Genomic DNA, 13,581 nt, shown 5'->3' on the forward strand with positions numbered 1-13,581 from the left:
AACTTAAGACGGTTTACGGCAGTGGTCTTCAGTTTCAGCTATTGCATTAAGACAATTATGTGTCGGCCCTTCCAATTAACTCATCTTAAACAAACAATGCTGGAGAGACTCAGCATGTCTGGCAACATAGAGGGGAAGAGTTAGTGTTTTGAGGCCAGCATGACTCTTCAAAAGCTTTTCATCTTTATTGTCTGGGAAATATTAAGCGCACACAAGATATATGAACTCCGTAGTATTATTGAATTATTAAATCATCTCCAAAGATAGCTGCCTTTTCAGCTTGTGAGTAAAGAGAACAAAAGTTAGTTGACGGTGACTCATTATATCTTTGAAAGGAAGACTCAATAATTCATGAATCCTCCAGATTCAACAAATGTCAATAAATTTTTCCCATCACACTCTAAGCTCTCCTACTCAGGTTCCTAATAGAGTCCTTGGTTTTAGCTTTTCACACAAAAGCATTCAATTTATGAACATACTCAGAGACTCATGATATCTAAACGCAAAACTTTAAAGCATCTCATGTTGCAACATATACATGTGACAAGGGCCATTTTCAGTCTTTATTCTTATGACTGTCATTGGTTGGAATTTTAATTTACTTTGCTGCCTTCAAACAGCAGCTGCACAATGATAAATTTCATTCTATATTTTTCTTGTATCATTTCTCTGCAAGTATGAACACAAAAGATTAGTAATGCAGGAGTAGTGCTTTTAGAATATTTATAGCAGGCCACTTCAGTCACACTTGAAAGAGACTTAAAAACAGAATCCAGGGCAACATTTAGAGTCATAGAGATGTACAGCATGGAAACAGACTTCGGTCCAACTTGTCCACACCAATCAGATATCCAAAATTAATCTAGTCCCATTTACCAGCACTTGACCCATATCCCTCTAAATGCTTCCTATTCATGTATCCATCCAGATGCCTTTTAAAATGTTGTAATTGTACCAGTTTCCACCACTTCCTCTGGCAGCTCACTCCATACACACAAGACCTTCTGTGTGAAAAATTTGCCCATTAGCTCCTTTTTAAATCTTTCCTCTCTTACTCTAAACCTATGCCCTCTGCTACCCTGGAGAAAATACCTTAGTCATTCAATCTATCTATACCCTTCATGATTTTATAAACATTTAAGGTCACCCCTTAGCCTCCGACACTTCAGGGAAAATAGGCCTAGTCTATTTAGCCTCTCCCTATAACTCAAACCCTTCAACATGGCCAACATCTTTGTAATTTTTTTCTGAACCCTTTCAAGTTTCACAACACCCTTCCTATAGCAGGGAGACCAGAACTGCACTTAGTATTCCAAAAGAGTGCAGGAGTGAAGGAATGCACAGCTGTTGGAGGTGCCATCTTTCAGATTAGACATTAAACTAAGCTCGTCCGTCCTTTCAGGTGGAACTGACCTCCATTTCAAAGAACAGCAGGGTCCACGTTCCCAGCGACTTGGCTAATATTTATTCCTAAAATCACTTAAGATAATTGAGGCAAGAATGATCTAATTGCTGTTTGCAAAATCTTGCTTTGTACAAAGTTATTGCCATGTTTCTAACATCACTATACAGCATGATGGTGGAGAGGTATATGGGATACTCAAATCATGGAAGATCAACAGACATTCAAATTACTTTATCTTCTATAATAAAGGAGGATCAACACTTCCCTGCCAAATTTATGACAGTAGTATCCGAAATACCAGGTAGATTTCAATATTTTAAACCATGCTAATTTTCACCATACAATCTCTGCAGCACAACACTGGAATGCTATGCCAACACTCAATAAAGGAGTGACTTTACAGCTACACGCAAGCCTATAACTTTCGCCCATAAATCCAATTGCCCAATCACTGTACCACAGCACATTTAAAAGAAGTTAAGTTTCTCCAAAAAAATTATAATCTCCAGAGAACAGCCACTGTGAGCACTGATCCTTGTTTCATGTTGGAAGCTCCACTGGGCGCCTGAGCGTGTAAAAAGATCTCACCTTGCTGCAGCACAAATCCAAATGCCATACAACGAATTTAGACAGCAAAGTCTCTGGCAGCTCACACCAGATAAATAGCCATCAGCAAAAGTACCTAACGAAATGGACTCAAAGCCAGTTTGTATTGCATCTAACCAGAGGTATGATTCCACATAGTGTACACTCATTAAAAAAATTACCCAAGTAATTAACTTACTGCATATCAATTCTTATACTAAATGGAATTGCCATTCTCTTACTAACTAGTTTAAACAAGCAAGGTGGGGAGGGATCTGGTAACAATCACATAAATGAGAGATTTGAATAAACAATAAATACAGTAGAGGTCATACCAAACTCAGTAACTAGCACAAAAAATGATCAGAGAACAAAACAAAATTCATTCTGGGGACGTGGGCATCACTGGCTGGGCCTGCGTTTATTGCCTGTGCCTTATTGCTCAGAGGACAGGTAAGAGGCAACCACATTGCTGTGAATCTAGGCCAGACCAGGTAAAGGTAATAAATTTCCTTCCCTAAAGTACATTAATGAACTAGAAAGGTTTTTCCCAACTATCGGCAATGGTTTCATGATCATCATTTTTTTCTAGATTTTTATTTGAATTCAAATTCCACCATCTGCCATGGCAGGATTTAAACCAAGGTCCCCAGAAAATTACCTCAGATTCTAGATTAATAGTCTAGCGATAATACTGCTAGGTCATTGCATCTCTGTAAAACAGTAACATAATAGAAAACGGCCTGGGGGTGGGGAATGAATTTTACTGTTTTTTTGCAATGAGATCATTCCAAATAATTTTCCTATAGTTCAATAAATTACATGCTTCTTTTCTGAAAATAAACTTGTGTTCTTTTATTGATAGCCTCTTGGTAATGCTAGCTAAGACATATTCATGGCTTTTTGCACAATGTTCAGAACCATCTGCAACTCCTCAGATACTGATGCAGACCATGTTCAAATGCAACAAGATCTGGATAGTATCAGGCTTGGGCTGAGAAGTTGCAAGTAACATTCACGCCACAAAAATGTAAGGAAAGGACCATCCCCAATAAGAGAACCTAGCTGCCACCACTTCACATTTCAATGGTGTGACCATCACTGAATCCCCCATGATCCACCACTATCAATGGGTTATCATTGACCCCAAAAACTCAACTGGACTCACTACATAAACACAGTGGCTATATGAACACATCACAGGCTAGGAATACTGACCTCCTGATTCCCCAAAGCCTGTCCATCATCAACAAGGCACAAGTCAGGACTGGGATAGAGTAGTCTCCACTTGCCTACCACAAGCTCCAACCACATTCAAGATGCTTGACACTATCCAGGACAAAGCAACCCACTTGAATGGCACCAAATCCACTCCCTCCACACTGATGCTCAATAGCAGCTGTGGCGCTATCTACAAGATGTGCTGTAGAAATTTACCAAACCTCCTTAGACAGCACCTCCCAAACCCAGCATCTCTTCCAACCAAAAGGACAGATGTAAAAAGGATATGAAAGACAACCCTTTTAAACAGAGAGTAGTGTGTATGGAATGAATTTCCAGAAAAAGTGGTGAATGTAAGTACAGTTACAACATTTAAAAGACATTTGGATATGTACATAAATAAAAAAGACTTGGAGGTACAGGCAGGTGGGACTAGTTAATTGGGAACATAGTCAGCATGGACTGGTTGGACCGAAATATCTGATTCCATCCTGTTTGACTATGCTAAGGATAGCAGATACGTGGGAACATCACTACCTGCAAGTTCCCCTCCAAGCTATTTGCCATCCTGACTTGTAAGTATAATGCTGTTCCTTCACTGCTGCTGGGCCAAACTCAGAATTCTGGGTCTACCTACAGCACATCCATTTGAGTGGTACAAAATGGTAGTTCACCACCACGTCAAGGACAACTAAGACGACATACTAAATGCTGGCCACCCGGTGATGCCCACATCCCATGAGTGAATTTTTAAAAACTCTTATTTGAGCCTATACCATTTTAACATGCAGAAAGATTTCTGATTTTCCGCTTGGGTTGTCTTCCAGTTACAGAGCCATCTACCAGTTGAAACAGTTTACCCCCATTCGCCTCTCAAAATTGGTCAACATTTCTATTTAGGCAAGAACTTTCAAAAGTTGATTGGGGGAGACTATTTGTAGGTAAAGGGATGGCTGGCAAGAGGGAGTCCAGAGGCAGTATGTTCTTATTAGCATGAAGGGAAAGGCTGGTAGTTGTAGAGAATGCTGGATGACTACAGAAATTGAGGGTCTGCTCAAGAAAAAGGAAACACATGGCAATTATAGACAGCTGGGATTGAGTGATTCCCTCAGAGTAAAAGGGCAGTTGGATTATACTGTTGGGAAATGAAGATGGCAAAAAAAGGGACAGGAGGTAGCTTTCACAAATAAGATTAAGGAGTATCTAAAGAGATTCTACAAATGCACTTTAAGGGCAAAAGAGTAACTAGGGAGAGAATAGGTCCTCTTAAAAATTAACAAGGCTGTCTATTTGTGGAAGCACAGACGGTGAGATACTAAACAAGTATTTTGAGTCAGGATTAACTTTGAAGAATATGGAAGATAAAGAACTTGGAGAAACAAAGTGATATCTCAATGTGTCCATATTACAGAGGTGGTGATGGTGGTTGTCTTGAAATGCAAAAAGGTGGATAAATCCCCCATACCTGATCAGGTGTCTCCCAAAACTTTGAGAGAAGTTGGGAAGTGATTGCTGACCCCCTTGCTGAGATATTTAGAGTCATAGAGTCTGAGAGATATACAGCACAGAAACAGATCCTTCAGTCCAACTCATCTATGCTGACCAGATATCCTAAATTAATCTTGTCTCATTTGCCAGCATTTAGCTCATATCCTAAAACACTTCCCATTCATATACACATCCAGATGCCTTTTAAATAGCAGTTCAATCCATTCACACACCACTGAGAAAAGGTTGTCCCTTAGGTCCCTTTTAAATCTCTTCCCTCTCACCTAAAACCTGTGCCCTCCAGTTTTGGATTCCCCTACCCTTGGGAATTGTATCATCAATAGCCATGGGTGAGGTACCAGAATACCTGAGGGTGCCATTATTTAAGAAAGGTAATAAGGAAATGCCAGCGAACTATGGACCATTGAGCCTGACATCAGTGATGGGTAAGTTGTTGGAGGAGATTTTGAGGGATAGGATTTCCATGTATTTGGAAAGATTAGGACTGATCAAGGGTAGTCAATATGGTTTGTTCATAGAGAACTAGTGTCTCACTAACTTGATTGTATTTTTTGAAGTGACAAAGAAGATTGCTGAAAGTTAAGTAATGGGCATTGTCTATTTGGGTTTCAGTAAGGCATTTAACAAGGTTCTGCATTTTATATTTTTCAAGGTTAGATAACATGGAAAACAGGGGGAGATAGCCATCTTGATACAAAATTAACTTGAATGTAAGATACAAAGTGTGGTGGGAGGATTGTTCTTTTTTGACTGGAGGCCTGAGACCAGCTGTGTACCATAAGGATTGGTGTTGAGTCCATTATGCTTTGTCATTTAAATGTTTTGGATGAGAATATAGGAGGAATGGTTAGTAAGTTTGCAGAGGACACCAAAATTGGAGATGTAGTGGACAGCGATGGAGGTTACCTCAGAGTACAACAGGACCTTGATAAGGTGGACCAATGGGCTGAGGAATGGCAGATGCAGTTTAATTTAGATAAATGTGAGGCACTGCATTTTGGAATGGCAAATCATGGCAGGGCTTATACAATTAATGGTAAGGTCCTGGGGGGTGTTGCTCAACAAGGAGACCTTGGGGTGCAGGTTCTTGTTCTTGGAAGGTAGAATCACAGATAGATAGAATAGTGAAGGTGTTTGTTACACTTGCCTTTATTGGTCAGTGCATTGCATATAGGAGTTGGGAGGTCATGTTGCAGATGTACAGGACATTGGTTAGGCCACTAATGAAGTTCTGTTTTCAGTTCTGGTATCCCTGCAGTTGGAAGGTTGTGGTGAAACTTGAAAGGGTTCACAGAAGATTTACAAGGATGCTGTCAGGATTGGCGGGTTTGAGTAATAGGGAGTGGCTGAATAGGCTGGGGCTATTTTCCCTGGATCATCAGAGGCTGAGGGGCAACCTGATAGAGGTTCATAAAATCATGAGGGGCATGGGTAGGGTGAATAGTCAAGATCTTTTCCCCAGGCTAGAGTAACTAGAGGTCATTGGTTTAGGGTGAGAGGGAAAAGATATACAAGGGACCTAACAGACAAAATTTTCACACAGAGGGTGGTGCGTGTATGGAATGAGCTGCCAGAGGAAGTAGTGGAGGCTGGTACAATTAGAGCATTTAAAATGATTCGGATGGGTATATGAATAGGAAGGGTTTAAGAGTGATCTCTGCCAAGTGCAGGAAAATGGGACTAAATTACTTGAGGGTATCTGTATCAATCTCTTCTCTACAGAGATTGGAGATTCTCTACTCCATTTAAAATAAAGGAAGAGTAAGATTTTGCATGAATATGCTAAGCTTTTGAACATTAATTTCTGCAATAACCTTCAGGATGACTGTTTACAGTACCAGGTTTCGATCTGACAGCAGTTGTGATATATCCTGGTATTGTAATAAAGAGGTGGTATGTTTAAACTGCCACACCTGCTAAAACAATCTGAGGCATCTGAACATTCTGAATTTTACATTTTTGTCACTTTTTCTTTCATTAGGTGTTTAAACCCAAGTTTATGGATCTTCCAAGACTTTCCAGTGAGTTCCCACCAACAGTTTTTCATTATATTTCTGATCTTTTTTTAAACATTATGCTAGTTTGTGTTCTCATAATAATAATAAAACAATAATAAAAACCTCCTTTAACCGTTGGTTTTCCTTTGAATTGTTGAAGTGGTCTTTTATAAATTAGGATAAACAGTTGCCAGGACTGTGCCAATTTTTGAGAGAGTCCCTTGCATCAATAAAGGTTAAAAACCACAAACTTCATTGGTAGTTGGTTTAAGTCCCCCACATTAGGTGGGAATACCCAGTGCAGTACTTTTGGTTGGGGGCATTAATCAGAAACCCAGTCTGTTCTCTTTGCTGGATGTAAAACTTCCATGGGTAGAATTAGACTCAATGCCTTTATTAAGAACAAGGATGCGAATATTTACACTCTCAAAAGACACGAACTTGTCATTATCACACTGCTGTTTGTGGGTGCTTCATTGGTGAAAATTGACTTGCGCATTTCCTACAATGCAACCCTTTCTTTCTAAGTGGCAAAATGAAGGCTTTTTGTATCTGCCATAACAAAAGGAGAATAAAATCAATAATTAAATTCTGAATAAGCTGAAATAACAAATAAAAAAGGAAAACACGATGGGGGAAATCATACAATCCAAATTCTAACTCTCACCAGTTTACAAGTCAGTCCCTTACTTTCTGGCTTGAAGTTTCAGTAAAAAAATCCAAGGAAGTCTTATGCATGTTTGAATTGTCCTCCTATATTTACAGGACATAAAAAAATGCATGACGTACTTATATGCAAGATATTAGGCTGCAAAAAAGCATGCACAGATATAATCATTAGAATTTACATGCTTGCAATTAATTTAGATTCAACACAAAAAGCTAATTTAACGTGTGTGTTTTCTCCTAGATTTAAAGAAAATCAAGAAGTTGCAGAGGGAATAGTTTCATGCAATTTTGGATTAGATTCCTTTCAATTGCATAGATTTTTCATGCAGAAAAGGAGAAAAAGTTTCTGAATATTTTCTGAGGTATTCTTCATCTATTATCTTTCAAGAAAAGCATATCTTGAATGTGATGCACTTCTAATAGTGGCCACTCACCCCTTTGAATGTGGACACCGTGTGAGATTCCAATGTAACAAGGGACATAACAATTCTACAAAATGTCAATTCACATTTAACACATCTGATCTTTGTCATGGTCACAACTCCCTAAGGAGATATAGTTAAAAATCACACAACACCAGGTTATAGTCCAACAGGTTTATTTGGAAACGCTAGCTTTCAGAGCGCTGTTCCTTCATCAGGTGGTTGCGGGGCTTCATTGATCATAAGACACAGAATTTTTAGCAAAAGATTATCCAGGAAATGACATCACTAACCTAAACACATAAATAGAAAGTGGGGGATAACACCAGCACTTCACTGGAGGCTAACTGATGTTACCCAGTATGGTGACAAAATGTCTAAAAATGAACCTTCCAGCTCAGCGAGCAAACTTACATCCTGTACTTTGTAAGTCAGACTTTCAGGACTGATATATTTTTCAATCCTGAACAGGGGAAGTCTATTAACTCTACCCATTTATGTTAACATCTTGAAATCCTGGATTCAACGGTATCTGAGGTGTGGAAATTTTGTATGTTATTGGTGTTGGGGGTGACTACAGCATAGCCTTCCATTCTGATTGAAGATTGCCATTTACAGACATGTATAGTGAGTACAGAATTGTGTATATCAATTTGCTATCTCATTCACCAAACAACTAAATGATCAAAAAACACTTTTATTCACAATGCACTTTTTTTTATAAAACCATACCCTAAAAAAAATGAAATATCTTTGCATCAACAATTACGTGCACTTTTTGTGTACTCTTAGAAATATGCTGAAAAGACCAGTTAGTTAAATTAGATAATACTGATTTCCATATAAACTAATAATGACTAATGTAATGGAGATGCTATTTTTGGATGGGATTTTAAACTGTATTTTCCTTTCAGGTGGGTATTAAAATATTTTAGAGCATTATTTAAAACTGAAAAGGAAATTCTCCCTGGAATTCTGACCAATTCCCAGTTCTCCAACAATATCACTGAAACAGACTATATGGTCATTATCTCATTGCTTCTCAGTCCTTTCGAGAACAGTTATACGTCAAGAGCACTTTGGAACATTCTAAGATTGTGAAAGAGGCTATGTAAACTCAAGTTCCTTCTTTGTTTGTACTCATGTAATTTTCTTTTAATCTGATTGGAGATAAATATGACTGGCTTGAACTCTTCATAGGACAATGACAAGCAGTTGTTTTCTTTCTAGTCTTCACTTGGTACTTGATGCTGCATTCTGCTATGTTCTGAATAAAAAGTAATTTTGCAAAGTAAAGTAAAACTGTAAATCAAAGTTAATTTAAAACTGCCGAGCCTTCCAAACGGACACCCCCATTAAATGGTACAAAATTTCCAACACAAAATTACATGAAATCAAACAAATCCACATCTGCCATAAAATTCTCCCTTGCACATAAACTCATTGCGAATTTTTCATAATTGTGCACTTTTCAAAAAAAACTTTTGACATTGCATCTAATTACAAGTGACTTTATCTCCCTCCCCCCACCCCCATTACTGTGAAAAATCACTTCTCCATCAATGAACATCCTTTGCCTTTTATCTATTTGCTCACAGGAGTCAAATTAAGCTAAAATAATTCATCAGTGTTCCAATAATTTCTAAGTGGTTTATTCTAATTTGCCACCTGCCTGGAAAAGTGGGTCAGGCTGTACTGGGGCAGAAGTAGACAGTGTTTAGTGCCAACATTGGCACAAATCCAAAATGGTCAATTTGGCAGTGAAATAAAACAAATTTAGGAACAAAAAGAAAACTTCTCAAACTAATCCGGATATATTTTAGTTCACTTTTTATAGTTAAGTTATTCAGGTTCAGTACAGGAGGAAAATAAAAGCTGCACATGTCGTTTACCTCAATTAATATTTTGTCCATAAATATCATCTGAGTAAGTGATGAATCCCATGAAGAATGGATTTGTGAACATGCCAATTACCAAACTGAATTACAAAAGATAAAGTAATTCTTTAACAATTGCTGGCTTGGAGGTATTGCATTTGAGATTTGTGCAATTAAGGTAGAGCAACAGTAAAGAAGTCCCATGTTCCTCATGTCCAGGACATACCTGTGAATAGGTACTTACCAAGTGAATGTCAAATTCAGAATCATCATCATTTTCTATGTCTAATGTACTTTGCTCCAATGTTAAACAGATTGCGCTGTCTTCCAAAGTAACAGTGGAACTAGTCGGGTTACCCTCCCTGAAATTACAATTTTAACAAAGAATTAATAAAGATAGTTTGCTATTAGCTGGTAAAATGTTGACATATAGTTTGGCACCCAGTATTACATTCTTCATAATATATAAAGCAGCTAATTTTGATGTTGAATGATCAATATTAGCTTGCAACAGGGAGGCACTGCATTTCATATTTTTCTTATTGTTGGTGGGGTTAGCACGTCACCAACAAGGCTACATTTGTTACCCATCCCAATTGTCATTCAAACCCAGTGGCTTGATAGGCCATTTTAGAGGGTAGTTAAGAATCAACTGATATTGTGGGACCAAATTACTGCAGATGCTGGAAATGACAGTGGGTCAGGCAGCATCTGTGGAGGGACAATAAGCTAATGAGAGCTTGGATGAAGAGTTATCCTAGACCCAAAATATGAGCTTGCTCTCTCTGCACGGATGCTGCCTGAACTGATGAGATTTCCAGGATTGTTTGTCCTCATTACTGTGGGGCTGGAGCAACATATTCACAGGAGAAAGGCTTCACTGAGGTCAGCATTTATTGCCCAGAAGGCACTTAAGAATCAACCACATTTTTAGGTATCAGGAGTCACTTGTAGGCCAGACTGTGTAAGGATGGCAGATTTCCTTCCCTTAAAGGGAATTAGTGATCCAGATGGATTTTCTTCGACAATGGTTTCATGGTCATCCTTAGATACTTAATTCCAGATTCTTTATTGAATTCCAATTCCATCATCTGCCATGGTGGGATTTAAACCCAGCACAAGAAAATTAATCAAGTTTCTGGATTAATAGTCCAGCGGTAATAACACTAGGCATTGCATCCCCCAATGTAACCAGTGGGTTGATATGACAGTCAATGATAATTTCATAGTTACCATCACTGAGGCTAGCTTTCAGTTCCCCACTTAATTGAGTTCAAATTGCATCAGCTGCCACAGTGGGATTTTAACCCGGCCTGCAGTAACCTGGCCTTCTGGATTACTTGTCCAATGACATTACCTCCATGTAGCTGTCTCATATAATCCCTCCCCTGCCATCCTTGCACTCAGGCTCAGATCTAATAGATTTTCAATGAATAAACAGGACTTCCTCCTCTAATCTGTTGCAGTTGGGTCTAGAAGAATGGTTTCTCAATATTGTACTCTTTTCATGTCTATGACATTAACTCTTGATGGAATATGGTAAATACCAATTTTATCTTGGTCAGGTCTTTGTCTGTATTATCTCAAGTTGTTGAGTGGCTGTGATACGCCGACTCCAAAAGCACAAGTTCAATTCAGGTCCCTCTTCCTCAACCTCTCCCCTTGCATAAGGCGTGGTGACCCTTATATTAAACCACCAACTCATTGTCCTGCTTTAATGAGAGAGCAGTTTTGTGCTGCAGTAAGACAATGGTGTCTGCATTTTTAAAAAACTATTCCAAGTAATCAGGTGATCTTATAAACCTTCTCAATGATATAGTCTTCCGTGTTTCTGTGTTCACATGAACGTTTTACAGCATCTATATCATAACTGATCTAACAATTGCACTGAAAAGTATATCTACTTTTTTGCCTAACTATTGTAAATCCTGCTAATTCCACACAGATTTGCTAACACTAGATGGAGGCATTTGATGTAAAACGACTGGCTGCGTGCTTTTTAAAAAATTATTGGGTGCGTTGCTATGGAAACTGGTGTTCTACAAATTGTATCACGAGTGACTGTAGAATTGAATTCAATGAGGGTGGCTTTCTTCACCACATTCTCCCTACAAATTTCACCTGGCTAGGGACTTTTCATATCAACGGATGCTCCCTTCCACTTCTGTACGACTAACACAGGAATTGCACAGTAGCCCTTTCAAACTTCAAATTAATTCAAAAGGATCACAAAACCAAAATTGCATCATTTACTCATTTTGGGAAGCCTCCGATCGTTTTTGAAAAGCTGTGAATAGCTTGGGAACACAAGATTTTGTTCTAAACTAGTCTTCTTTCTCTCATAACTGAATGGAGGAGTCCTAAACGCTACATTTAAATGACTCACTCCAAGAAAGAGAGAGAATGCTGAGACCCAACAGTTGTTCCTTTATATCACTGCAGCAGCTGCCTTCGAAACAAACATTGGGAATTTCTCTTTGGTGTCAGTACCAAATTAATGCCAATTTGTGTGTGTAATTGGAAGTCATGAGCAAATAGAAACAATAAAGAACCGCAAATTGGAAAGGAGTTACTCTCGGCTAGTAAATGTAACAAGAGTGGAAAAGTGCAGATGGAGATGGGGGGGGTCGAATGATTGAATCCATTTGAGGACTAAATCTTGTAAAGAAGTTACTGTATTCATATGTAAAAGATAAACTGCGCCTTTTTGAAAGATACACAGATTCTACAGAAATACCCCAGTATATGAATTTGTAAGGAGGTTGTCAGTGTACTAAGTTACCACATTTCTCAGCTGATCTTTTAAATGAAAAGAGTTCAGATTTTCAGAACATAGATGAATTCACAACAAAGGCAGAAACCTCCAGAAAACAATGTTCAATTTTCCCTCAGATAAGCCACAATCAGTAAACTCCTAAAGTAAGAACTGATTAAAGCACTTAATACAATACTTATACCTTGAAGAAGAACCATCTATTTAGAAGAATAAAACATGACAGTACTTTCTCAAAGGATAAAAATTATTTTAAAACAATTTTCAGATTAGATTCCATACAGTGTGGACACAGGCCCTTCGGCCCGACAAGTCCACACTGACCCTCTGAAGAGTAACCACCCAGACCCATTTCCCTCTGACTAATGCACCTAACACTGTGGGTAATTTAGCATGGCCAATTCACCTGATCTGCATATCTTTGGACTGTGGGAGGAAACCAGAGCAGCTGGAAGAAACCCATGCAGACACGGAGAGAATGCACAAACTCTACACAGACAGTCGCATAAGGCTAGAATTGAACCCAGGACCCTGGCGCTGTGAGGGTCATGGAGCTTTTCATCTTACTCATCAAGACAAGTCACAAGAGATACCAAAGTAAGGAAAATATTTATATTGTATAAATGTGCAGATTGCTGGGAAGTAGATAACGATTTGTAGAGGGACTGCCACAAACAGTGTACCAGTTAGATGACGACTAACAGTCAATTGCCAAGATTTGTCTGAAGTTTAAAGTAGGCAAGTTAACTCTGATTGGTCAAGGCCCTGTTTGTCCTAGTGACTCCAGAGCCAAAGCAGTGTGATCAACTCCTAACTGCACTCTTGTAATGGCTTGCAAGCCATTCGATTTGTATTGGGAATGGTAATAGATACTGGCCTTGCCAGCAATGTTTACATTAATACTTTAGTTGCTCATCACCCCTGAACTTTCCAACTGGCTGATGCTCCAATTGTGACAATTTTAGCACTGGGACACATATCTTTACTTCAATAAACTGACTTTGGGAATTCTGACTGCTATTATTCCACAGCAGAAGTGTGAACACATACCCTGTATATTTTAATTAGAAATACAGGAGACATTTTCCTGCTACTTAGATCTTGGCAAGACTGGAGAAGAGTT

General features: G+C 38.7%; 1 protein-coding gene across 7 annotated transcripts in view; it reads right to left on the bottom strand.

Moving 5' to 3' along the window:
- LOC132824894 (phosphatidylinositol 4-phosphate 5-kinase type-1 beta-like) overlaps window positions 1-13,581 on the bottom strand; it is a 142,367-nt gene that overhangs the window by 5,183 nt on the left and 123,603 nt on the right. For 6 of the 7 annotated variants that reach the window (XM_060839757.1, XM_060839741.1, XM_060839749.1 and 3 more), the window contains exons 14-15: window positions 9,930-10,047; window positions 8,911-9,075 (exon numbers count right to left, since the gene is read on the bottom strand). In XM_060839757.1, the coding sequence (XP_060695740.1) occupies window positions 8,926-9,075; window positions 9,930-10,047 (268 nt within the window). In that variant the 3' untranslated portion in view covers window positions 8,911-8,925. Of the gene's footprint in view, window positions 1-8,910; window positions 9,076-9,929; window positions 10,048-13,581 lie in introns of those variants that run through there. The other variant, XM_060839793.1, reaches the window with a different exon arrangement.

This window comes from Hemiscyllium ocellatum, chromosome 2 (assembly GCF_020745735.1).
Source record: "Hemiscyllium ocellatum isolate sHemOce1 chromosome 2, sHemOce1.pat.X.cur, whole genome shotgun sequence".
NCBI classification, from domain to species: domain Eukaryota; kingdom Metazoa; phylum Chordata; class Chondrichthyes; order Orectolobiformes; family Hemiscylliidae; genus Hemiscyllium; species Hemiscyllium ocellatum.